The sequence below is a fragment of the Balaenoptera acutorostrata genome, chromosome 3 (assembly GCF_949987535.1).
Source record: "Balaenoptera acutorostrata chromosome 3, mBalAcu1.1, whole genome shotgun sequence".
NCBI lineage: Eukaryota > Metazoa > Chordata > Mammalia > Artiodactyla > Balaenopteridae > Balaenoptera > Balaenoptera acutorostrata.
In genome coordinates, this window is record NC_080066.1 from 60,006,633 (window position 1) to 60,032,936 (window position 26,304).

The 26,304-nt window shown below is 44.3% G+C and overlaps 1 protein-coding gene across 2 annotated transcripts; it reads right to left on the minus strand.

The window, feature by feature from the left end:
* Window positions 1–639: 639 nt before the first annotated feature.
* SKIC8 (SKI8 subunit of superkiller complex) lies at window positions 640–20,992 on the minus strand. Of its 2 annotated transcripts, none has more exons than XM_007173441.2 (11): window positions 20,891–20,992; window positions 17,079–17,129; window positions 16,289–16,316; window positions 14,389–14,494; window positions 13,840–14,012; window positions 6,955–7,103; window positions 6,640–6,733; window positions 5,700–5,793; window positions 3,788–3,880; window positions 2,986–3,064; window positions 640–1,240 (listed from the first exon to the last, which is right to left on the minus strand). In XM_007173441.2, exons 2-11 carry the CDS (start codon window positions 17,088–17,090, stop codon window positions 1,151–1,153), a joined length of 918 nt encoding a protein of 305 aa, XP_007173503.1. In that variant the 5' UTR covers window positions 17,091–17,129; window positions 20,891–20,992; the 3' UTR covers window positions 640–1,150. The 2 variants fall into 2 exon arrangements, with proteins under 2 accessions (XP_007173503.1, XP_007173504.1); XM_007173442.3 differs by lacking the exon at window positions 20,891–20,992 and adding an exon at window positions 20,692–20,848.
* Window positions 20,993–26,304: the final 5,312 nt, after the last annotated feature.

Consider the following 26,304-nt stretch of genomic DNA (forward strand, 5'->3'; position numbering starts at 1 on the left):
AATTTTCTCGAGCTCCAATGACCAGTGCTAAGTGCCAGTTTGCCTCATATTGGTTGATAGAATGAAGTTTCCACTCTCACGGAGCTTATATTTTGGGTGTGGGGATAAATACAAACATCACGCAATGATGACTGCAGTGAAGAAAGAGTAATGGGAAAGGGACCAGGAGAAGGCCTCTACTGGGAGCTGACCCCTGAGCACCACCTGAAAGCAGTGAGACCTCTAAAGGTCTGAGGAAGAAACATTCTAGGCAGAGGAAATGGCCAGGGCTATGTGGTTACAGGAGGGTGAACAAGGCAAAGAGGCAGGAGAGAGAAGCGAGGGGCTACCTAAAGAGCATGGGCTTGATTCTAAGGGTTATGGGGAGTTTGGAAGAAAAGCACAGGACCTGACATGAATCGTATGAAGTTATGATCAGTAAAAAGCAACAAACTTTTGAGGGTTAGCTACTTACACCTTTCCCATTACACGCAGACCATGTCTCAAGTGGGCTGCTGAGGAGAAAACTGAGGTACACGTACCTCCAGGCAAGAGGTCAACCAGAGTAAGTACAGGTTTGAGCCTGTAGACACTGTTAAGGCAGTAATACCCACCCAGCAAGTTACAGCTTCTCTAAAATTAATAGGGTGAAAAAGAGTGTGACAGGGGACATTTTTTAATCTATCAAATAGAAGAATGCCCAGATAGGACTACAGAATGTTCCCACCCAGTCACATATCCTGTTTCCTTCAGGATCCCATTCTGAAATAGATTAGCTTTCCTCTTACAGCTTCTGCATGACTCATTCCTTGGAAGAGTGAGCCTGAATTTCTGTACTGGAAAGTTCAGTAAGTGCCTGGATGTCTTCATTTCTGAGGCAGATACTCGGTTTCACATAATGATGCTGATTCCTCTCACTGTTCTACCAGTAACAGGGCAAATGAAAAAGAAGCATGTTCAAGAACATGGGTGTTTGCATTAAGTACACTTTATGTTACAGTATGAATGGCATTTCCAATAAAACATGAAAAGATTTATACTGTATGTATCTACAAAATTTAAGTGTTTGCTACAATAAATGCTATATTTCTTTTAAACAAGCCAGAAAGGTAAGGAATGTCATGATCAATCTATACATTCTTTCTGTAGCATTAGCCTGGAAGATTGATGTTTAAATCGGACAATCGTAGATGTGAATTTCCTGATCATCTCCGACAGACACAATTTTTGAGCCATTTCCATTGTATTTTACTCCCCAGACCTGTAAATAAAAAGAAAAAATAATTCCACTAACACCTTTATTCTTTATGAACGAACATCCGTACTCTATTCCCATTATACTGAATCTAGGAAAACACTGAGGTGAGGATGTTCCTGTGCCTTCTGCCTCCCTCTAACCAGGGATCTTCTGTTACTACTGCTTGATTATCATTCCACTCACCTCCCAACTCAAGAAAATTTCATTTCTAAACACAAATCAAGATATCTACAAACCTTTCAAAGACTCACAATCTAGGAAGTGACCTAATGTTGTGAAGATGGAACCCACAAGGGACCAGCATGTGGTCTCATTTATGTTTCCAGGAAGGAAAAGGCCCAACTACCCTGAGGTCACTGCCTACGGGGATCATTGCAAACTGTGCTCCTCACCTACCTCCTCGCGCTCACCACCCCCACGGTCAGTACTTCTCACTCTCTTATTAGAGGCCTATGAAACCTGCCTGTCCCTAGGAGCTAGACAACTTGGCGTCACACGTCATTGCTTTCATTTGCTATGTACTGAATTAACAGATTCACACCTCCTTCCCAGACAGAACTGAGGTGGCAGGAGTTTCATCAGGTCAGCCTGTCACCCTACCCCTGAGTTGGGTGTTCTAGCCCTGATTTCAGTGTTGTGATTGGGCCAGGTGATGGCCTCATTTCCACTCCAAACGTCTTCCTCTGAGGACAGCACCACACACTGACCTTCACGTGCAAAGCAACACAGCCAGCCAGGACTTACTCCCTGAGTAAAATGTTTAAATCCAGTAGTGGAATGTCAAAATTAAACCCCCTCAACTTTGTTGGCAACAATTTAAGATAAAATGTAAAAAAGCATGAACAACTGTTAACTTTAAGCTGCACTCCAAAGAGATTCTATGAGATCACCATAAGAACATTTAAAATATTAAAAGACAACTTTATACTGCCATGGGTATTTTATTTTTTATACTACTTCTCCAAGACCCTTGCTATTCAAAGTGGTTGGAACCAGCAATGCTAGCCTCACCTGGAGCTTGTGACAAACACAAAAACTCAGGCCCAGGCCAGACCCACTGAATCAGCATCTGCATTGTTACCAGATCCCCAGGGGATTCTCGTGCACATTAAAGACTGAGAAGCCCTGCACTAGAATGCCTTTGTCATTTCACATTCATCTTGGAAAGATAAGACTCCTGTGAAAACAAAGCCTCTTTTCCCTAATTTAAAGACTGAAACAAAAGTTAGTAATATCACTAACTTCAAACAACCTGTAACAATTTCTGGCTTCAAGTATATTCAAAGAAAAAAAAAAAAAAATCACTTCACTTCTTTGGGCCGCTCCAAAAGAGAAAAGTGATGGCTGTGGAATGGAATGGAAGCTTCTGAGGAAGCAGGTTCTTCTTGAGCCAGCCATGGCCCAGCTGTACCCAGAAAAGGGCCCGGGCACGCCCCAGGCACCAGCTGCAGCATGTTTCGAAGAAGGCATTTAAAGGCTGTGTGGCTAGTACCTGTTTTCTGGCCTACACAGGGACATATCATGCCTTGTGGGTTGCTAGGCTGACAGCACGTCCTGAGCCTCTGCACCCCAGAGTGCGCACAGGAACACGGGCTGGATGGACATCTGAGCAATCAGAGTAGCTCAGCCCCAAGGGTCGACTGGTCTTGACAACCCAAGCAGCAAGGTTAGGAAAAGGAATGAGTTTTGGCACAGTGGTCAGACCATGCTAGCAATCCAAAGGAATCTGAATGTTAATTATGCCATACCTGATCCTGGTGATCAAAGAAGGTGTGAACACAAGTCCTCGTTCCAACATCCCAAACTTTTACACTTTTGTCAGATGAGCTATTTTACAAAAGGGAACATTAGTATCAGAAAAGTTCTCAGACTGGTTTGAAGTTGGAAAGAACCTGATCAAAAATCCCACACTCCTTCACTCAGCCTACCTAGAGGTCCCCTTGGTGCCTGGGTGCACAAGTGGCCATCCAGGGCCCCAAAAGGTGGCCAAGGATGTTGGCATCACTGGTTGGCTTTCCCCTCTCACAGAGCAGCTATTTCCCTGAACTTCTGATCTGCCTGGCCCTCATATTAAATGTTCTCATCAGGAGTCTCAGATGAGAGTCCTATATCCAGATGGGAGGGAGGCCTGTTAAAGCTTCAAAATAAAGGTTCTCAGAGGCTTCTGTAAACCTCTGTGCGATGCTATTAAGCCATCCATCTCCTGTTTTTCAACTGTCTTGGCCATCCTGGGCCTAAACAACATTGGGGTCTCAAGGCACAACATTTTACGAACAGATTTTCATATCTGAAGTTACTACTGTAACACAGGTACCCCTTAAGTAACTGTAGGTAGAAGCCTAGTTTTATAAGGAAGAACTAAGAGCTGAACTGTTCAAAAGAATCCACTTTTGTTCCAGCTAAGGACAATTAACTTCACAATTTAAAAAACACTGCAGAAAACAAAGGCTATCTGAATTAAAAAAGCGTCTTCAAATTTTAAGGCAATTCATACAAGATGACCATCTTCATCTTCCTAACATTTTAGAAACTGATAAGAATCATAAGTACCTGGAAACAAAGTGTGTGTCATCAGGACAAAATGCAACGTTCAGCACCCAGGATGCGTGGCCACTCAATGTGCCAGCCAAGTTGGCGTGTTGTCTGAAATGGGAGTTTCAAATAAAATGGAGAGGTTAACTTTTAGAATACAATCACTGAAATGGAAGGTATACTCCTAATTGCCCGTTTAATTGGACCAAATCTGCTATCCTTATAATCACCACAGTATTAGTTTAAAAATTCCCTTTTCAACGAAGTAGCATCACACACTGCAGAAACAAAATTTTCAACAGCATTAACCCCAAATATGTCAATGCCACCAAGAGCCAAAAATAAGATCCTGAACAAGCAGAGCTTAAAAAGCTCAAAATAAAGAAGGCTCAGCAAGCCAACTCCTAAGATGAGGAAACAGAACCAGCAGGGGCAAGTAGGCCATCCCAGGGCAGTTGCAGGTTCTGACCCCTGCCCACCCAGTACCCTTTCCATATAGGACCAGTGCCTTGTGTCTAAGGAATGTATCAAGATGTACTCTTTACAACAGATGTGGCTTGGATAGACCATTTTTTAGCTAACCAAGAACAAGACAGGTCTAATTACTACAGTCATTTTCACTTTTTGAAAAAGTGAAATGAAATCACTTATGGCTGGAAAACAATCCTAAGACCCGACTGAGGCCAGCAGTTTCACCTCTGAACCCAGAAGAGTAGAGCAAACCTCAGTTAGGTACGAGGAGAGGTGGCCTCAGTGGAAAGCAGTGGGATCACAAGAAGGTAAAAGTCCTAGGTGTTCATTCAGTAACAGCACCTCAGCCAAACCACCACCTCAGCCTGGGCTCCTCGCCTGCATTATGGGTACACTAATCCATGCTACCTCACCGGTTGTTGGGAGGATGATGAAATTGTAGCACTGAAAGCCTTATTAAAGAAAACTGGATACTTAAGGAATTGCTACTATTTATATTGGCTCTGCTACTGACAGGCAAGCACAGTTTGAGAGAGGCATCTTCCCCCCAGACCCTAACACCCTCATTCAGCTCTAATTCCAGAAGCTGCAGTTCTAATTCCATGTCTCTTTGACAACTTTTCGTCCTCCAAAAGCCCCCAAGTTTAAACTCCCGAAAAACACTCACAGGCCCATAAAAGGACATGCACGTGGATGATCATGGTTGTGGCACCCATCGTTGGGAAGAAGTGTAACGTACGCACCCAGTGGATTAGAATGCTACCTTTGGAAGCCAGGAACCAGAGGCACACAGACTGAAGTACTGAGTCAAAGTATCACACACACGTCAAACACCTTATAGGGGAGACCTCAGGGGTGAAAAGGGAGTGGGGACTGAGAAAGATAGGGGGAAACAACAAGAGAAAGGGCCCTTGCACAGGCTTCCAATGAAACAGAGCCGTGAACTGAAGATTAACTCACTTTCATACCTGTGGTCAAAAACCAACAACAAAAAAGCTCCCTCATCTAGACCTGCTGCAAGCTGGCTTATGAACTGACAGCTCCCTAACTAGGGCAGAGAAGTACCTTCTAGAACACCCCTAGAAAATGGATGTTCTAATTTTTTACCATCACTCCAAGCCAGCTACAGCCCATGGCTCCATCTCCTCAACTGTACACTACTTACCTACCCAAAAGAATTTAAAATCACAACAGACAGGATGCCTGAAAAAAAGTAGCAGGTATGTGATCCTAGTAGGTAACCCAGGCACGTCTTCCTCCATAACATTCTAAGCTCAAAGCAGGGACGCTGACAGGGGAGGAATGACTGGGGAGACTGAGTGTCTGGCAGGACCTGAACAGAAGTCTTCCCTAGACCCAGAGAGGGAGCAGCACACTTGCTAGGGCTCCTCCTAATGATAAGAGACAAAACAGGCACTGGTATTAAGTGAGAAGCCTTGAATCTCAACAGGTAACTTACACATCATAGATCTTGATGTAGCCATCATCTGAAGCAGTGACAAGGAGCTGCGAATCCGGGGAGAAAGTCAAGGAGCGAATGGGCATAGCATGGCCTGAAATTCACAAAGACGCTTGTTAACTAATACAGTTTCCACTAACTATGTCACTTTTAATGACTGTAAGTCACTGAGTTGCACTGCCCAGGTGCTTCAGTCAGAGAGGGTACTGACTGGACCCTTCCTTCTAATGCTCTAGAAACATGCACTTAACCCAGGCCCCTCCTGCTGGAACCATTTCTCCTCAGATCCCTTCCTTGACCAACTGGACCTCAGCACACATTGCTTAGAAGAAACTCCTCTGCCACAGATATGGCCAAACATGGAAATATGCATCGTTTCTGATTTGCAAGGTTGAACAAATAGGATGCTATTTCCCTACCAAATCCTTTGTTGTAGGGTACAGGACACACTGAAGAGGTAATATATTCTCTTGGTTAGAATTCAAAATAGTACAAAAGAATACAGAGTAGAAGTCTCCCTCCAACCCTTCCCCTGTTCTAGTACCCAGTTCTCCTGGCCAGAGGTCATCAGTGTAAAGGGTAGGCACAGCACTTTCATCTACCTTCAAATTACTGACAAAAAGGAGTTATTTTCTAATCACAAAGTTCTTTAGAACCAAACATGACAGAAATAAGACACTCATATAGCTAGGATATATTAACACATAAATAAAAAGTCCTGTTCACCAAAAAAAGCATTTAACACTGGTACAAGAACTAATATGTCTAGGTTATAACTAGTGACAAAACTGAACCTTAGAGGCATTTGAGATCTCCAACTGAGATTGATGTTTTGCAAATCTAATGCTCATTTGCCATTTAGCAGCATTTTAATGAAAGAATACGTCTTCCTTTGTGATCCGATAACCCAGTTTGCAGAAAATAAAACGATGAACCACACCTTCCAGCGTGTGCAGAAGTTTCCCGGTTGCAATATCAAAAATATTGATGATTCCGTCTATGGCTCCACTGGCCAGATACTTCCCATCAGGACTCTGTGCAGAGAACATATGGAGATCATTTGAAACTCCATATTGTTAAGCCATCCCCACCAAACACAAGCAATCTGCTGGCTGCAGGTCTAACAGGCTGACTGGCAAACCATGCCAGTAGCTGCCTGACAAGACCAATGCAGAACGTTTACCAAGGAATACAATAGGCTAGAAGAGTAAACTGAAAGAATCAGAGAGAGAAAAAAAGAGCAACGTTTCCTTACATATGCAATGCTAAGAATGAATTTTCCTCTTGTGTCCAAAGAATATTCCTTTTTCCCACTTTCCACACCAAAAATGTTCACTTTCCCCACATGAGTTCCTGTGGCCAGATACTGGGAATCAGGAGAAAAGGCCAAAGTCCAGGCATCCACTGAACAGAAAAAAGAAGGAAAAAAACTATAGTGAGAAAAGACGTGACTTTAATTTTAAAAATGTTGTGAAGATGTTAATTCTGTACCAATTTAGTTTAAGGGCGTCTTAAATTTTTACTAAAAATGTAGATAGACAGGACAATACCAAGTGTTAGCAAGGATGTGGAGAAACCAAAATCCTCATACACTGGTGGGAAAATAAAATGGTACAGCTACTTTGAAAAACAGTTTGACAGTTTAAATAAAAACACTTACCATAATAACCAGCAATTCCACTCAGAAATGAAAACACATGTCCACGCACAGACTTGTACCTGAATGCTCATAGCAGCATTACTCAGAATATTTAAAAACTGGAGAGAATCGAAATGTCCATCAACTGGTAAATGGATGAACAAAACGTGGAATATCCCATAATGGAATACTCACTGCTCAGCAATGAAAAGGAACAAACTACTGATACATGCTACAACACGGATGAACCTCAAAAACATTATGCTAAAGAAAGAATGAAGGTGTATAAGACAATACGATTTCACTTATGTGAAATTTTTCAAAAAGGCAAAACTATAGACACAGAAAGCAGATCAGTGGTTGCCTGAGGCTGAGGGTGGGAGCACAGATTAACTATAAATGGGCATGAGGGAACTTTTGTGGGGCACGGAAGTGTTCTAAAACCGAATTGGAGTGGTGGCTGCACAACTGTGGAAATTTACTAAAACTTGTTAAACTGTATACTTACAATGGGTTCATTTCAGAGTGCAATTATAGAGGTGAAAGTCTACCTCAATAAAACTGTAAATGAAAAGGTACCAGAAATACTCTTATATAAAACTGTAATATGACAAAGTATTTACCACAAATTAACAGAGAATAAGGACTGGAAAGAGGCACTGTTTGTTTAAAAAAAAAAATCAACTAGTTTTTAAGTTATACCACACAGCCTAATTTCAAGCGTTCTATTCAAATGTTATTTGTGTATCACAGTGCTTCTGCGTAAGTCTCCAGACTCACGGGCAGCCTGGGTAAGCACATGTGCTTTATATTTCCATCTGGACCCCTGATAATATTTTAGCGTTTCTTTTCTCAGCTACATGGGAACCTCTTCATAAGCAACCCCAAAGAGCTTTGGGAGCTTTTGGGGTCAGAGCCTAGAGGCCAAGGAATAATCTAGTTGTCCAGTGCTAGTCTAGGTCCCTTTGCCCATACCCACTCTTTTTTTTTTTTTTAAATGTATTTATTTTATTATTTATTTATTTTTGGCAGTGTTGGGTTTTCGTTGCTGCGTGCGGGCTTTCTCTAGTTGTGGCGAGTGGGGGCTAATCTTCGTTGCGATGCACAGGCTTCTCATTGCGGTGGCTTCTCTCATTGCGAAGCACGGGCTCTAGGTGTGCGGGCTTCAGTAGTTGCAGCGCATGGGCTCAGTAGTTGTGGCACACGGGCTTAGTTGCTCCGCGGCATGTGGGATCTTCCCAGACCAGGGCTCGAACCCGTATCCCCAGCATTGGCAGGCGAATTCTTAACCACTGCGCCACCAGGGAAGTCCCCGCCCATACCCACTCTTATATGAGAATGTACCCTAAGTCCTGCCCCTCCTGCACCTGCCCAGAAACAGTGCTTGTTAGCTCAAAGGGAGAGGAGAGAAAGGCTCCTTCCCATGTCACTCTCCTTATTCCTGGGGCAGGGCTCAAAGAGGTCATGCCCTTCTCAGCCCAGGGGAGAGTGAAGGCCTCTCTGAGCTTAACTCATGGTAGACAGGGGCTCCTAGCACAGTTGGGTCAGCACCATATTCCAGGGTGAGTTTTAAAATAAAAATCTCTTACAAATTTTAACACACATATTCAAAGTAATAATAAATAATTTAGCTCTATCACTTTTCTTATGAAATATTTGTTTTAAAAAGGAAATTAACTTCAAAAGTGCTCAATTAACCAAGAAGATCTGAAAAAGCTTTTATAATCAATCTCTCAAATAACTGCTTTTTAATATCTATCTTTACTCCTAAATGACTAAAGCATTATTCTAACAGGATTGTTTTCTTATTCCTATTATAATTAGCTGTTTACAGGAATAATAGTTACTAGAAAATCTGATTTTTATTCCTTGAAGTTTAATAAAATCACACTTTTGAATTATTTTTACACTTGCCTATTAACTGTTTGATAATATAGAACTTTTAGTGGCAAATATCCTTATACTCGAAATTGAAGGAATTTTTATTCCTCAATTAAAATGTGCACTCTAAAATTTATTTTAACATTTGCATAATAAATATTTATTTTAATCACTAAGTTCCACCTCATCAGCAAAAGAGTAGCTTTTCTTTACATTGGGACATCTTGAACCATCTGATGTTGAGAGGCCCCTATGCTTCCGCCTTTGTTCTTCTTCAATGTCAGTTTGCTGGAGCTACAGGATGGGTGAGGTGCCCAATGGAGGATCTTCCCCTTCATCTTCCCTTTCTTCTACTTCCTCACTTTCTTCTTCAGGATCTGAGATTTTCTTTCTTGTCTTTTTCTCCTTCTTCTGTTCCTTCTTTCACATTCTCCAGGCATATTTTCAAGACAGGTATAATGTAAATGTCCATTTCCCTACATTCATTAGACCTAGACTTATTAGTTTTACCTTCAGATGAATTCAATTCAGCTGCTCCTTAGTTGTCAATAGCAATGCTTGCTTTTATTACTCACCCAAATAACTGTTGTTTAATGGTCTGGTATAGTTTTAGGAATATTCCTATCCAAAAAGAAAATAAACCCAACCCTCTACTCGTCTCAGTACCTTTTTTCTTTCCTGACAGTAATCTTTCAATGATCATTTGCCACACCTGGAACCAGTATGTAGCTGAAGGTACTGTTTGTCAGGGAAGGCAAGTTGGATACAGACACCATCCTTTTCCTTGGGACCAATCCAGTAATCATTTCTTCAGCTGTGGTGTGCCCGGGGGGGGGGGGGGCACAAAACCACGCAGTGACCTTGGTGTCATGGGAGGGCTTAGGTGCCCACGATGAAAAGGCAGCAACAGATCTGCCTCTTCCTCCTCTCAGCTATAAAGCAGAGTCTTAGCAGACTTTGTGGGCTAGTTTGGGGACCCAAGTCCTCTGTAAGAGATGTCAACAGGGCAAGGACACATGCAAAAACAATCATCTGGGGAGTCAGAGTGTCTGGGTAGCTTTTTTCAAATACATATCCCAGCCCACACACCCCAATAACTGTGATTCAGTGGATCCAAAATAGGGATTGGACATATATGTTCTTTAAAAAGCTGCAATAGTTAAGAATCAGAGACATGGAACATTGCCACTGAGGTGGAATGAACTCAGTTTCCAGACAACCCAGAGTCCTTAAAACCCTGGGACCATCATTCTTTCCAGAATAAGTACAGCCTACAGGGTCTACTGAACACAACCAGTGGGAGACAAATCCACCTGGGCCTCCAATCAAGGGAATTAAGTTGAGGAAATCCCTGAGCGGCTCTTCGGTAATCAACCCACAGAGGGGTGTGCCAGAGCGAGACCAGGCTCTCTGCACTCTCTACCGGTCATCACCTGTTATGGGAGACCAGGCTCTCTGCACTCTCTACCGGTCATCACCTGTTATGGGAGAACAGGCTCTCTGCACTCTCTACCGGTCATCACCTGTTATGGGAGACCAGGCTCTCTGCACTCTCTACCGGTCATCACCTGTTATGGGAGAACAGGCTCTCTGCACTCTCTACCGGTCATCACCTGTTATGGGAGACCAGGCTCTCTGCACTCTCTACCGGTCATCACCTGTTATGGGAGACCAGGCTCTCTGCACTCTCTACCGGTCATCACCTGTTATGGGAGACCAGGCTCTCTGCACTCTCTACCGGTCATCACCTGTTATGGGAGACCAGGCTCTCTGCACTCTCTACCGGTCATCACCTGTTATGGGAGACCAGGCTCTCTGCACTCTCTACCGGTCATCACCTGTTATGGGAGACCAGGCTCTCTGCACTCTCTACCGGTCATCACCTGTTATGGGAGACCAGGCTCTCTGCACTCTCTACCGGTCATCACCTGTTATGGGAGACCAGGCTCTCTGCACTCTCTACCGGTCATCACCTGTTATGGGAGACCAGGCTCTCTGCACTCTCTACCGGTCATCACCTGTTATGGGAGACCAGGCTCTCTGCACTCTCTACCGGTCATCACCTGTTATGGGAGAACAGGCTCTCTGCACTCTCTACCGGTCATCACCTGTTATGGGAGACCAGGCTCTCTGCACTCTCTACCGGTCATCACCTGTTATGGGAGACCAGGCTCTCTGCACTCTCTACCGGTCATCACCTGTTATGGGAGACCAGGCTCTCTGCACTCTCTACCGGTCATCACCTGTTATGGGAGACCAGGCTCTCTGCACTCTCTACCGGTCATCACCTGTTATGGGAGACCAGGCTCTCTGCACTCTCTACCGGTCATCACCTGTTATGGGAGAACAGGCTCTCTGCACTCTCTACCGGTCATCACCTGTTATGGGAGACCAGGCTCTCTGCACTCTCTACCGGTCATCACCTGTTATGGGAGACCAGGCTCTCTGCACTCTCTACCGGTCATCACCTGTTATGGGAGAACAGGCTCTCTGCACTCTCTACCGGTCATCACCTGTTATGGGAGAACAGGCTCTCTGCACTCTCTACCGGTCATCACCTGTTATGGGAGACCAGGCTCTCTGCACTCTCTACCGGTCATCACCTGTTATGGGAGACCAGGCTCTCTGCACTCTCTACCGGTCATCACCTGTTATGGGAGACCAGGCTCTCTGCACTCTCTACCGGTCATCACCTGTTATGGGAGACCAGGCTCTCTGCACTCTCTACCGGTCATCACCTGTTATGGGAGACCAGGCTCTCTGCACTCTCTACCGGTCATCACCTGTTATGGGAGACCAGGCTCTCTGCACTCTCTACCGGTCATCACCTGTTATGGGAGACCAGGCTCTCTGCACTCTCTACCGGTCATCACCTGTTATGGGAGACCAGGCTCTCTGCACTCTCTACCGGTCATCACCTGTTATGGGAGACCAGGCTCTCTGCACTCTCTACCGGTCATCACCTGTTATGGGAGACCAGGCTCTCTGCACTCTCTACCGGTCATCACCTGTTATGGGAGAACAGGCTCTCTGCACTCTCTACCGGTCATCACCTGTTATGGGAGAACAGGCTCTCTGCACTCTCTACCGGTCATCACCTGTTATGGGAGAACAGGCTCTCTGCACTCTCTACCGGTCATCACCTGTTATGGGAGAACAGGCTCTCTGCACTCTCTACCGGTCATCACCTGTTATGGGAGAACAGGCTCTCTGCACTCTCTACCGGTCATCACCTGTTATGGGAGAACAGGCTCTCTGCACTCTCTACCGGTCATCACCTGTTATGGGAGAACAGGCTCTCTGCACTCTCTACCGGTCATCACCTGTTATGGGAGAACAGGCTCTCTGCACTCTCTACCGGTCATCACCTGTTATGGGAGAACAGGCTCTCTGCACTCTCTACCGGTCATCACCTGTTATGGGAGAACAGGCTCTCTGCACTCTCTACCGGTCATCACCTGTTATGGGAGAACAGGCTCTGCTCACGAGTGCTAGGCAGTCATTTACAAGTAAATATAAGGCTACAAGGAATCCTGAAATGTCATGTCGCTTGTTCCACATTAATCCAACCTACTGAAATCATTAACTTCCATTACCTCAGATGTTTATCAAAGCTAATAATGGACAAGATTATGCTGTCCTATAGAACTTAAAAAAAAACCACAATGGATTTGTTTCTTTAGAAGTTTCATATATCTATCATATACTAGAAACAGGCAATTTTATCATAATTAGTAGAGATTACCATGATACAGATCTATGAGGACACAGTGCTTTATGTTCTAGACCTCTATAAGGCAGTGAATGTATCAATTCAGAATATGGCAAACAGAGGACCTCTGGACCATTCAAACACAAGTCCACAATCCCAAATCAGCAATTCTGAAACCCAAAGGCGATGAAAACTGTAAGTTTTAAAAAATAATTTTAGGGCTTCCCTGGTGGCGCAGTGGTTGAGAGTCTGCCTGCTAATGCAGGGGACACGGGTTCGAGCCCTGGCCTGGGAGGATCCCACATGCCGCGGAGCGGCTGGGCCCGTGAGCCACAACTGCTGAGCCTGCGCGTCTGGAGCCTGTGCTCCGCAACGAGAGGGGCCGCGACGGTGAGAGGCCTGCGCATCGCGATGAAGAGTGGCCCCCGCTTGCCACAACTGGAGAAAGCCCTCGCACAGAAACGAAGACCCAACACAGCCAAAATCAATCAATCAATCAATCAATCAAACATACGCATCTGATTCAAGATCCTCATTAAAAAAAAAAAAAAAAAAGATAAAGTGAAGAAAAAAAAAATTAAAAAAAAAAAATTAAAAAAAAAAAAAATAATAATTTTAGTACCAAAATTCATTTGGTAATAAAACCTGACCTGAACTGATGTAAGGCTATTTATAGCCTGTATATACCTCTCTTAGTGTAAATACTCATGTTTAGTTGCTGAGATATTAGTATTTGATTAGAGTGCTGCCCCCAGCCCCACTGAAGGTATTACATGACATACAGTTCATGCACCCATATTACCAGTCTCAAATCCAAAAAATTCTGAACTGTAAAATACATCTATCCCTAAAGGTTTCAAAAAGGGATTGTAAACCTCTAGTATCTTCTCTAAGAGTAAAACTCTTACCAGGTCCTGCATCTATAGACTTTATCTGTTTGCCGTTTTCCAAGTCCCAGAGACGAATATGAGCATCAAGAGAACTGGACGCAGCAATGGGCAGGGTGTGGCTGATGTCCACAGACACCACACCCAGCTGATGGCCCTCCAGACTCCACTGTAGGTCCAGCTTCTCATCACGCCTTCAATGGGGGACAGAGAAATGGATTTCTTCACACACAACACATTGTACCTGGCATCTGAAATTCTGGGCCCCTGTAAGTATGCATTACCAATGGTCTGTGAAAAGCAGAATCAGAGAGGAAATCAAGAGCCACAGAACACCAAATGCAGCCAACTTTTAACCATGAGACTTTTTTTTTTTTTCTTAAACTATAGGGCCTGAACAGCGAATAACAGGAAAACAAGTGAGAGAAAAATAATCTGCCTTTGTATACCACCATACTACTATTGCTTTCTTGCTTAGAAAACAGTTAATACTTCTCTGATTGCAATTTGGGAGCCCAGAAGTAAAAACCCCAATTTCCAAGGCTGCATGTTAGAGGAGAGGGCACTCACCATTTCCAGACCTTCACCAGGTCATCCAGGGATCCTGTGACCACCGTCTCAGAGCTTTCTTTCTTGTTTGTCCCCCAGGCAACTGACCAAATGGCATCATCATGGGCTAGAATGGAAAGCGCTTCATTTTAAAAGTCTTCATACAACTTCTAAACTGAATGTGCTAAGATGAAGCTGAAATACTGTTACAACAATTCTGAGGTAATATCCACCTGTATCATTTTATTGTTTTGTAAACTGCTTTCCCATACAGCTTTTATTATACCTGTGGAGGCAGATATGAAAACTGGAGGTTCTGAAGAAGCCACTTGCCCCAAATCACAGGTTTACCAGGTGGGGCAGCAGTACCAGAGTAATCCAATGTCCTTTCTACTTTAGTATGCTGTCCAACAAGCATTAGTTTGGAATGGCTCTCACTTAGCTAAAGTGAAACCCACCCCAAAAAGAGATCTAAAGTTGCTAAGAGTTATTTCTTAGAGATCCTTGGAAACCAGTAGGCAGGTCAACTGTAAACAGTACAGGTCTGAAAATAAATAACTAAAACAGCCTCCACACATGAGTTGCCTTTTGCCACAATGTCTATTATGCTTAATGGGCCAGTTATTACTTTAATCCTTTTATAAGTATTACCTCAGCCACAACAACCCTATGAAATAGGTACTGTGAATAGTATCTTCATTTTACAGATAAGGAATCAGAGGCTTAGAGAAGCCTAGTAACTCACCCAAAGTCAAAAGCTAAGAAGAGGCAGAAGTGGGATTCAAACCCAACCTCTCTATTAACTAACGTCCACTTTAAATTCTAAGTCTGCAAGTTGCATATCTGGCAGGCCATGCTGGTGGGTCTGCAGACCTGGTGCAGGAATATAAATGTGACAAGTGCACGAGGAGGCTTTCTTCATACCTGGCAGCATTTCTCCAGGAACACCTTTCCAAGATATGAATACAAGGGCATTCAACTTAAACAGCTGTGAGTTACATACATGGCTTCCATTACAATCCCCACCCGACCCAAGCCTGCTAGCTTGCCAGCCAGATAGCTGCATACAAGGTAGCTGCATACAAGGTAGCTGACTGGCATGCCTGACTAGCTACTAGTTACCTATGCTAGCTAACCTGAAAGAATGCTTTTGGCTTAAACTTTAGACTACCTAAATGTCACCTACTTAAAGTGGAAGAGCTTTTATTAGGCATCCCACAAATTCCTCCAGGCTTTACCTAACTCATCCAGGCTGTGGTGGAGAAATGAGATACATGTGAATAGTCCACACACATACTCCTTTTCAGGTATGAAGTCCAGTATCAACGGCCAGTTACCTTTCCAGACTGAACTCTGACCTGCCTCCTGCTCCCATTCCCACCACTGCCTCCGCAGCACAGCCCCCAGCCCACCCCCCACACTCAGTAGTCTTGACAGAAATTCACCTCGCTGTTACTATATCCTTCACTTTCATTGAGGGTCAAAGGTCCTCTGTGAGAGTCCCTGCACTTGTTGTAAATGAAGGAGCCTGAATAACAACTCCCAAGAGACCTTCTGAGTTCAGGGCCAGGCTCAAGTTTACCTCCCCAGATGAACTGGCATTAACAGATTTCTGAGACTCAAAGCGTTTCCTTCTTTCACTTTGATAGCTGGGAAGCTCAGAGTTCCTCAGGTGGGAAAGCTTTCCTCAGCCTGGAGTTCTCCAGTCTGTCATTTGACTCCTGCTTTTTCTCTTAAGTTAGTGGCTTGGTTTTTGTTGTTGTTGTTGTTTGTTTTTAAGTGTATTTGTTTTCAGCTGCTTCTGCCAATGTTTCTGCAGAGTACAATTGGAAACTGCATGTCTGGTCAGCATGACAAAAACCTTAAGGCAGGGGCAACAGTTTTTCATAGGTAAATTTGCTTGAACAGGCAAGCTGCTTACCTTGCTCTTGTTTGAAGAGAATACTGTACTAAAAAAGAACAGAAGACACATTAAACCAATGGTCAGATTTCAGATGTGTCCCATTCCTTCCCTAAAACACCCCCTGGCACCCAACTCACCGCCCTGCCCCCCAGTAGATATAGTCACCACTGTGTTAGCTACTTCCCCTGCCTGACCTCTTCGGAGCTCCTTGATTCCTGCTCATGCAAGGTTTGTAGAGTCATACCAGAAAAAAATTAGTTTTTTAATTTTAGACAAACTATAGTCTCTTCTCCCTAACCACTATTACCCACCCAAAAAGGAGAGTAATAAATTACGTGTTTTTTCCTGCTCTGATCACCAGGAAGCTCAGAGTCCAGTTTGCAGCTTAATTTTTTCCTGCTCTGATCACCAGGAAGCTCAGAGTCCAGTTTGCAGCTTAATTTTTGCAGCTGTATAAAACCACACAGTCTGCATAACCTGTTAACTCTGTCCCTAATTTTATTACAAAGGTATGTTTCTCCTTTTCTGATCTTTGTTTCTTTCTCGTTTTTGTGTACAAATTCTTTTAAGCTTCCTCAATCCCTTTGTAAACTGTGGTATAGACTTAGATAAAATAATCCTCCTCTTAGTGTTGTGCATTTTACTAGTGCCACCTACCCCTCTGGTGACTAGGTGCCCAGGGTCACCCTACTCTTCAGGAGAAGAGCAGGAATCAGATGCTAGTTTTCTGACTACACACCCAGACAACGTACTGGGCTCGAACCTGCCAAAGAGACCAACTGATATTCTTTCTCTCCATAGGCCTTACCTGGTTGGTCATTTCCTTAACCAAGGATGAAGGGCTAAAGGCCAGACAGCTCTGTGGAAACAATACCAGGGTTTCAGTAAGGGGGTGTCATCAGGACAGAGGGGGCTACAGAAGGTTCCCCTTGATGAAGAAAATAAGGCAACTCTTTGGCAGAGTTACCCGGACACTCTTCTGTGGATCAGTCCCAGGGGCCCCCTTCACAAGCCCTACCAGGTGGCACGGACTTCTTTCTCAACTAATACCTATCACCTCCCATGTTTTCTTCTCCTCAAGTTGACTACAGAGAGGGACCAGTCTCCCTCCTTTGCTACTCTTCAGAGAGATAAAACCACAGGACCTTTTAATTTAAAATATTATTTATTCAAAACTCAACAAGCAAATATGGGGGAGCAAAGTTCTTAGAGTCCATGCGGGGATCTCAGCCAAAAATGCCTATAAGAGCCAGCAGGCATGTAAATGAGGACATGAGCTAGAGGGAGACACATGTCTCCCAAAAGGTGCTGAAGTCTTTAAGGACTTAGCTCAGCTAAACACAAACTTAACCATAGGAATAGATTTAATTTCTCAGGCTACAATAAGAGTTCTCAATCTTTTTTTTGTGTGTGCTATAGACCCCTCTAGCAGCCTTGTAAAGCCTATAAACCCCTTCGCAGGATGTTTTTAAATACATAAAATAAAATACATAGAATTAGAAAGGAAACCAAGTATGGTCCATTCTTGTTATTCCAGGCAGTTATGTTCTATAACATCACTGAACACCGAATTAGTGAACACTGATCCACTGCCCCTAGGGGAGACACTGCATTAGGTTCCTGCAAGACTCTGGAAACATTTTTGGCAACTGAACAATACGTAACTTTGTTTTATGCATGTTTCTCAAAACTACCACGAGGTATCACCTCAGGCCGGTCAGAATGGCTATTATCAAAACATCTAGAAACAATAAGTGCTGGAAAGGGTGTGGTGAAAAGGGAACCCTCCTGCACTGTTGGTGGGAATGTAAATTGACACCACCATTATGGAAAACAGTATGGAGGTTCCTTAAAAAACTAAAAATAGAACTACCATATGACCCAGCAATCGCACTACTGGGCATATACCCTGAGAAAACCATAATTCAAAAAGAGACATGTACCACAATGTTCACTGCAGCACTATTTACAATAGCCAGGACATGGAAGCAACCTAAGTGTCCATCGACAGATGAATGGGTAAAGAAGATGTGGCACATATATACAATGGAATATTACTCAGCCATAAAAAGGAACAAAACTGAGTTACTTGTAGTGAGGTGGATGGACCTAGAGACTGTCATACAGAGTGAAGTAAGTCAGAAAGAGAAAAACAAATACTGTACTCTAATGCATATATATGGAATCTAAAAAAAAAAAAAAAAGAAGGTACTGATGAACCTAGTTGCAGGGCAGGAATAAAGATGTAGACATAGAGAATGGACTTGAGGACACGGGGTGGGAGGGGGAAGCTGGGGCAAAGTGAGAGTGGCATCGAAATATATACACTACTGAATGTAAAATAGCTAGTGGGAAGCAGCAGCATAGCACAGGGAGATCAGCTCGGTGCTCTGCAGTGACCTAGAGCGGTGGGATGGGGAGGATGGCAGGGAGGCTCAAGAGGGAGGGGATATGGGGACACGTGTATGCATATGGCTGATTCACTCTGGTGTACAACAGAAACTGACACAATATTGTGAAGCAATTATACTCCAATAAAGGTCTATTAAAAAAAATAAAGACACCTTATTTTACACTGGTAATTCACGAACATTGAACTTACGGCTAACAGCACCCTAATGCTTGCCTATATGAAGTTTATCTACACGTGTGTTTTCTCCATAAGGCACATCAGTCTTCCTGCACTTAGGGACACTAAGAGAGTACTTCAGCGCTGTGCTTGGGGGGGCCATTTTAAACACTGAAATCACCAATAAAAGCACAAAAATACAAAACTCATGGCACTAACAGACTGAAAAAAAGACACTTGTTTACAGCATGAGAACTGAAACAAGAAGGCAGAATGTTTCCTTGTTCAACTGCAGCTGAGAATGTGTGTCAGTTGACTCAAAATTTTCACCACCTCACACACGTCCAAGAAAGACCACAAAAGCACTGCAAGTACTGATTTGGGGCCTACAAATAAATTTTAGCATGTAGATGAATTTGCAAATACAGAACCTGAGAATGAAGATCAACTGTATATCGAAATAAAATTTTACCAAATACAAAAATTAAATTTGTGACAGCATAACATATGTGATTCTTAATTTACACATTACATAACAAGATCTAGCAGCAAGTCTAATAACTACCATAATTTCAAAGTTGTCATGAGCTTACGCAGTATGCTAAGATATGAAAGTATCTGTAATTTCTATTGGTGACAAAGTCAACCTGTCAATACTGTGGTTTGTTGACAACATTCATAATTGAAAGAAACACTAAATTTCAGTTAGAGGTTAGAGAACATAAGGATGCAATTTTTCTTCTCATCCAAGTTCATGGCCCCCTCAATTCTATCCATCGACAGAGGAGACCATACAGCTAAGGCATCCAGGTTCAGGTTACTTGCTTTAAATTTGCAAACCCAAAAAGGCTACCGTGAAGGTTTTCCAAGGATAAGAGAAAAAACAAACAAACGATTTGTAAATAATCTTTGCCTGTGAAGATCTCAATCAAGTTGGTAGTGCTTAATTTGTGACCCAAGAACAGGGTCTTGGCCAGGGTAGGAAAGACAGGCAGTAGCTCAAGCCAGTTTTGCTGAAATGAACGGTATTACAACTCTGCTTGGGCACCAGCCCTCTGCCCAGTGAAGCAGAGGCCTGCCCTCTCCCCTTCCAAATCCTGCCTCACATCCCTGCAACAGAAACAAATCCCTGCAACAGAGAGAAACAAAAGAGTAGGAAGGTTTGCAGGAAGCCAACTCCAAGAAGCCAGCCTTCTCAAGACAGAGGTGTGCTTCTATCAATGAATGCACGTTTGAGGGTGTACCATGAGTCAGGCCCTGTTTTACGTTCTACACATAGGTTAGCTCACTGAACCCTCTCACCCCACTTAGTAGATATTCTTATTATCACCTCTACCTTCCTGATAAGGAAAGTGAGACTCAAAGAGAGGTTAAGGAAGCTTCCTAAGGTTAGTCTGACAGTAGAAGGTGGATGGATACAAGCTATAGTATAGGCTACCAAGCTACACTATCTCTTAAATCAGTTTCTTATCCTCTAAAAATTTAAGAGCTAAGAGGACCCCAAAGCCCTCTCTTGCTACCTTCTCTCTTTAGAGAACTTTCCTCCCACTTCCTAGGCAGAATTCATTGCTCCCTCCTCAGTGTTTCTAAAGAACTTTACACATGTCCCTATTAAAGCACTCAGGCAGGTCAGTAACCCATAACACTACATGGTACTTGAAGTAAAGATAACTCAGCCTGTGCTTGTACCTGTCCAGCTCGCTACCTAAGAAGACAGCGTGGCCCACCACTGGAAAACTTCGGTTAAGACAGTCGTTCCGTCTATGGACACTGAGACCTTTACTGCAGAGAAACCAGCCCTAATCTCGAGGCTGCACAGAACACCCTCAGGATGCAAGATGAGGCAACCTACCCTCTCCCCTTAGGCCCCGCACGTCGAGAGGCAGCCAGGGTAAATGGAGTCACGGAAGCCACCACCCTCGGGCCCCGCAGCCTGGAGCATTCCTGAGCAAACCCTCTTAGAGGCAGCCTCGGGCCCACCCTCGCTCACCCGCCCTCCAGCCCGGGCCGTTAGCGGCTGCCATCCCCAATGGCTGTGCGGACCAACTCACCGCCTCACTGCCCGGCTGCACTGCCCTGCGGTTCGTCTGACGCCAGTCTCCGCGCGACCGCGACGCGCGGCGATGGGCTCACGAAGGGGCGGGGTATCTCGCTGGTCCCCAGGGCGCCGGCGCATGCCGCAGCGCCCCCTGCCGTCGCTACGCCGCGCACGGGGCGGACGAGGAGGAGAGGAGGAGGGGAGGAGGGGAGGAGGGGGAAAGAGGCCACGCCCCGGTCACACTGGTTTCCCCGGGGGGCGGGGCCACTGGAAACCTGCTTCTGGAAGCGCAGTTTTAGGTTTCAGCAACTGAGCTCTTGGCCGTTTGGGTTCCAATCTCTTCATTTGTAGTTTGAGATTCAACTACACATGATGACTGCAAGAGTTCTGTTGCTTCAAAAAATTTTCAGTGAAATACAGCTTTGTTTTTCAAACTGCAAGTCACAACCTGTTACTGTGACGGATATCAGTTTAGTAGGTCGTGACCAGCATTTTAAAACAAGGCGATGGAAGGGTGGAGGCACGCACCCCATCCTCGCAAAGCTGCCCGGCTGCTCCTGGCTGCTGGTCACTGCCCAAGGCTCTCTGGGCAGTAGGGAACAGATGTTTGGGGGAGCGGAATGTCTGGGGGCGGCCCCTGAAGGGTTAAGCCTTCTTTCAGCTAGTCGTGGGAGAGAGTACAGTCTCTCCTGATTAAAACTGGTTTAGAAGTCCAAAAAGATTCTAGTAGGAGGTGATGATAGTAAAGTATAGTCACAGTGAATGCAACCCTCTGAAGTATCCACGTACTCTTACCCTATCTCCACCCCCACCCCAAGTTAGAGTTTCCCAGTATCTAGTTTATTAGGACCATCTTGAGTTCTATGATGACTTCAGGAAACTGTTAAACCGTATATCTGTTGTCCATACAACTGGATAAAGTTCATCTTTGAGGTCTTTCTGAGGAGGCTGTGTGGCCCAGAAATTTGCTGAATACACTCACAAGTCTCCCAGGGCCCATTCTCTGGTCCTCAGTCATCCCTTCAGTGACACCTCTGTCCATGGAAACTTCATCCAGCCCCAGTGAATCCCCTGCATGTCATGGGTTTAGAAAATTTGGTTCAAAGTGAGCAGGCTTCAAGACTTACCTTGAATTGTCAAAAGTCTTAGGTGGCATCTCGTAAAAGTCAAGTTATCCCTGTAACCATTCTGGATCTATTTGACCACAGGGCATTTGCCTCTGAAGCTAAGGAGGAATGTACAAATTATATCCTCAGGCCGGGAAGCCTGTCTTGAAACTGGAGGTAATTCCTATCACATTGACCTAAGTGCTGAGTGGACCCCAGTGTTCAAACAAATTCCACAGAACCTAGTACACAGAAATCGGGCCCTGTAATCGCTGGCATCCAGGTTCCTAAAGTGTGGAAAGGACTTAACATCGGTCCCCAGTGCAGTGGCTTTTAGCAGTGAAGTGAGGAGTGATCCACTGCCTCCCTGTGCAACTGATTGCCAGTTTTGGCCAATCTTAGTTTTTGCCCCTTTATTTTTATTGGCAGAGTTTGTGGGTTTCTCTGGATTTTGAATATAGACTGATTATTATGTGATCTCTCCCTAACCAGGATAATTGGGCCATCTTTACTTACTCTTAGCTTATATAAAGAAGTATTTTTGAATACTCCTACTTTAAGAATGGTGAAATTTTGTCTAAAAAATATGCTTACAACTATATAGTTAAATGAATTTTAATTTGTGTGATTTGGGCTTATGTGGGTTATTTTTTTCCCTGCACATTAACTGTAAATATTCCACCTCTAAATTAGTCTAAGAGCACACTGATCACTTTTATGCCTTTTATCTGTTGTCAGAATACTAAGGCTTTCTGCCTTCTGTTTGCTTGCTTCCAAATCTGCTACTATTAATTTCCAATTGAAGCAAATTGTTTTGGGTATTAATTTAATTTTTGTCAGCCATTATAGTTGTTCTGAATGAAAATTCAATTAATCATCTCTCAAAAAAGAAATATAATAGATTAAGAAAAAAATAGAAGTTCTAAGAGTGTATCATGCACTTAAAGATATGTCATATTTTATTTAAAAACTTGTTTCACATAGGCAGGTAATGGATCACAAAGGAAAATATATTTCCTGCTGTGGGTTGTGACCAAGAAGTTTGAAAATCATTGCAATAAAGGCTTTCTAAAGACTTTCCAGCTCTATAGTTCTATAATTGGGATAGGAACTACAAATCATTCATTCAAAAAGGATGTATTGTGCACCTGCTTTCACTTCTAGAGCACCCCTAGAGCGCCAGGCACATGAGGTCATTGGCCTTAGTATCAGGACTGCGAAGCAAGGATAACTGGCCTTTTTTGGGCCACGAACATCTTTGGCATCTCATGAAGTCTCAGCATAATGTTTTTAAATGCGTCAAAACAAAACACATAGGATTACAGAGGAAACCAATTATATCAAAATAGTTATCAAAATATTTGTGAAATAGTAGTATATGTGCTTCTTTATGAATGCAGCAGGTCTAATAACTTCTGTAATTTCAAAGTGGCAATACGCATAAACAATATTTCAAATGATCTGCAACAGCTGTAATGTGATAAGAAAATATCTGTGATTTGTCTTGGTGACAAAGCCACTGGTACTGCTAATACTTTCAGGGTTTATTGCCTACATTCATTATTAAAGGAAATATTAAATTCTAGTTAGAGGTTAAAGAAAATAAAGATATAATTATTTTCTACCAAAAATCACAGATCCCTCAAAGGCCTGTTGCAAAGCAAATCTAGAGAGAATTGCCAATGCAGCTGCATGCCATTTAAATATCTGTAAGTTGTGATCCTGCAGATCAGGAGGGATGGAAAGAATTTTAGAATAAAATCAAGTGAAAAATCCAAGCTCACTGTGAAATAACTCAGGTGTATAGCCTGCCCCGAAAAGCTCTGCAGAGCACAAGGAGGCCCACCCTGAAGGGCAGCAGCCCTGCAGGGATAGAGCTGTTCCCAGAGAGTGGCTCACTGTTTTTCCAGCCAGTCAGACCCAGAGAGAGGCTGAGATAAGTAGAGTGATACAAGGTCACAGTGTCCGAGGACTTACCCTCGACTCCTCTCCTCTCCACTCTAGACCTCTTCCCTTCACTCAGAGTCACAGGTCCGAGCATTTCAGAAGGGAAGGAGCCTTTAGGGTCTACCCCACACCTATCCTCCTCTAGACAACCCATCATGGAGTCATCCGGCCTCTGGTTGCACACTTCCAAAGACAGGGAGCTCACCACCTCCTTGAGAGGAAGGGCTACTTCTGCTCCAGTTCCAGGAAGCCTTCGTTGACGTCCTAGAAAACACCAGAGTCAGTGGGTGTGGAGTGGGGCGCAGGTGTAGGTCCTGCTTTCTGCTCAGCACAGGCAGAGGGGTAGGCGTCTGCGGGCTGTGTCTGCCCTGTGTGGGGCTCTCAAGGAACTCCACATGGGCTCCCTGCGGTCCTCCTCTGAACCCCATCTGGCAAAGCCTGATGTCAGGAACCCCACCCCACCTTTCTGCTGTTCATCGCAGGCTCCCCACTGGCTCCCACAGCTGACCCCAACTCTCCCCCTTGCTGTTCTCCTTTCTCCCGCGCGTTCTGCAGGCTGCAGCTCCTCACATGGTGCCCTCTCCTTCTGTGGCCGCTCCCCTCACTCCACCCCCAAAGACTCTGCCACTCTCGGATCAACTTGCACCTCCTTCTGTCTTCCTTGCTCCCACCAACAGTCTCCCAGGCCCTTCTTGTTTTCAGGTGGGGCACATAGGGGTTAAACAACTCGGGCTCTAGGGTCAGAATGCCTGGGTTCAATCTTCGCTGCTCCACTCTGCAGCTCTGGGTAAATTATGTAACCTCAGTGGGCTTCATCCCTTTCTCTCTAAATTGGGGATAATCATGGTACCTTCCTTTTAGGTTGATATGATGATTAAAAGAGTTAACATATGTAAAGTGCTTAGAACAGTGCCTGGCACATAGTAAACACTCAATAAATGTCCGTTATTATTACTCTTACAGTTATTTTCTGGAAAGTCATAAACACACAGTTCACCTTTAGGAAGGCCCTGAAAGTCCCAAGGGCTCCTTCCTTCACTGGCTCCCTGGACAGCTAAGGGCATTTGCATCTCTGAAGCTAATAGCCAGGGCAACCCCTAGACATCACCCAGAAATGATCTACTCTGTGCATTTCCTCACAAGGAAACTTCTAGAAAGCTATGGGAACCTTTCCTCCTCTAAAGCAGTGTCCTCACATACCCACCATTTAAAAACTTTTACCAGGCACCCCCCCATATGTGTATATTATTTATAAATGATGTGTAGGTACTACTCTGCTAAGACATTTGCATATCTTATAGACCAAATACAAAAATAGAATTTTAAAAAGATGAAAAAAAATATAGTCAGAAGGTCTAATATTTTCTTCCCATATCCCAGTGGATGGTCTTGCTCACTATCTGGGGTACACAAGTCCCACTTTGGAGATCCTAACATCTCCAAATTTTTGTTTTGGTTTCAAACATTTGGAGAGCTGCACTGGTGAATGTATGGATGGAGCCAAGCACTGAGAAACACAGCTGCACAGAATACTTGTGATCATGCTGCATAGGGATTATACAGAGAAGGAAACTGACCCTGAGAAAGGTGAAGTGACTTCTCCAGGCTCACTCAGCCGGCAAATTGCAGAGTAAGGTTGAAACCCAGGTCGAATTGGGAGATGGTTATTTCTTTTTTTATTCCCAATTCCACAGTTTTAGGAGAGGGAAAGGTGGGGAACAGGAGGTCACAAGAAGGACAGGGGTGGCTGAGAGGGTGGGGACAGAGTTCTTATCTGGCCAGAGGCAGGAGTCTCGGTTCATATTCAAACCCATAGGGAACCCATTGCTCCCTCTCCAGGTGGTCTGGGGAGGCTGAGCCAGGGAACCTCCTGGAACTGGCTTCCTACTCTGCAGCCAGGGTCCCTGGGTAGGCCCCACCCAGTCTGCTGAACACAGTCCAAAGCTGCAGGCCCCCAGCTCGGGGCATTACCGATGTTGGCCACAGGGTGGCAGTCACTGCCTGCCCATGGTAACTTGACCGCTTCTGCGGACAGGGATGGAGCAGCTGATATCTGCTCTCTTGGGCTCCTCCAGACCCCAGAGGCAGAAACTGCCTACTTTTCAGTCACTATGGGACCCCAAGCAAAGGGCCTCTTAGGCCTCAAATTCCTTACCTAGATAATGGAAGTCATAATACCATGGCCTAAACTGCTAGTGGTTTTCAAAGTGTGGTTCCCAGAGCAGTCGCATCAGCATCACCTGGAAACTAGTTCAAAATGCAAAATTCTCAGGCTCCAGACCAGACCTGGAGCTGGGCCTCGCGATCTGTTTAAAGAAGCCCTCTAAGGTGACTATGATGCAGGCTAACATGTGAGAACCACTGATCTCAACCA

Coding starts and splice junctions, on each gene's coding strand:
- SKIC8 (XM_007173441.2), bottom strand. Junction 14,495..16,288: donor TCTCTTCAAACAAGAGCAAG/GTAAGCAGCTTG, acceptor TTTCCATTCTAG/CCCATGATGATGCCATTTGG. Junction 7,104..13,839: donor GTCTATAGATGCAGGACCTG/GTAAGAGTTTTA, acceptor TTTTCTGTTCAG/TGGATGCCTGGACTTTGGCC.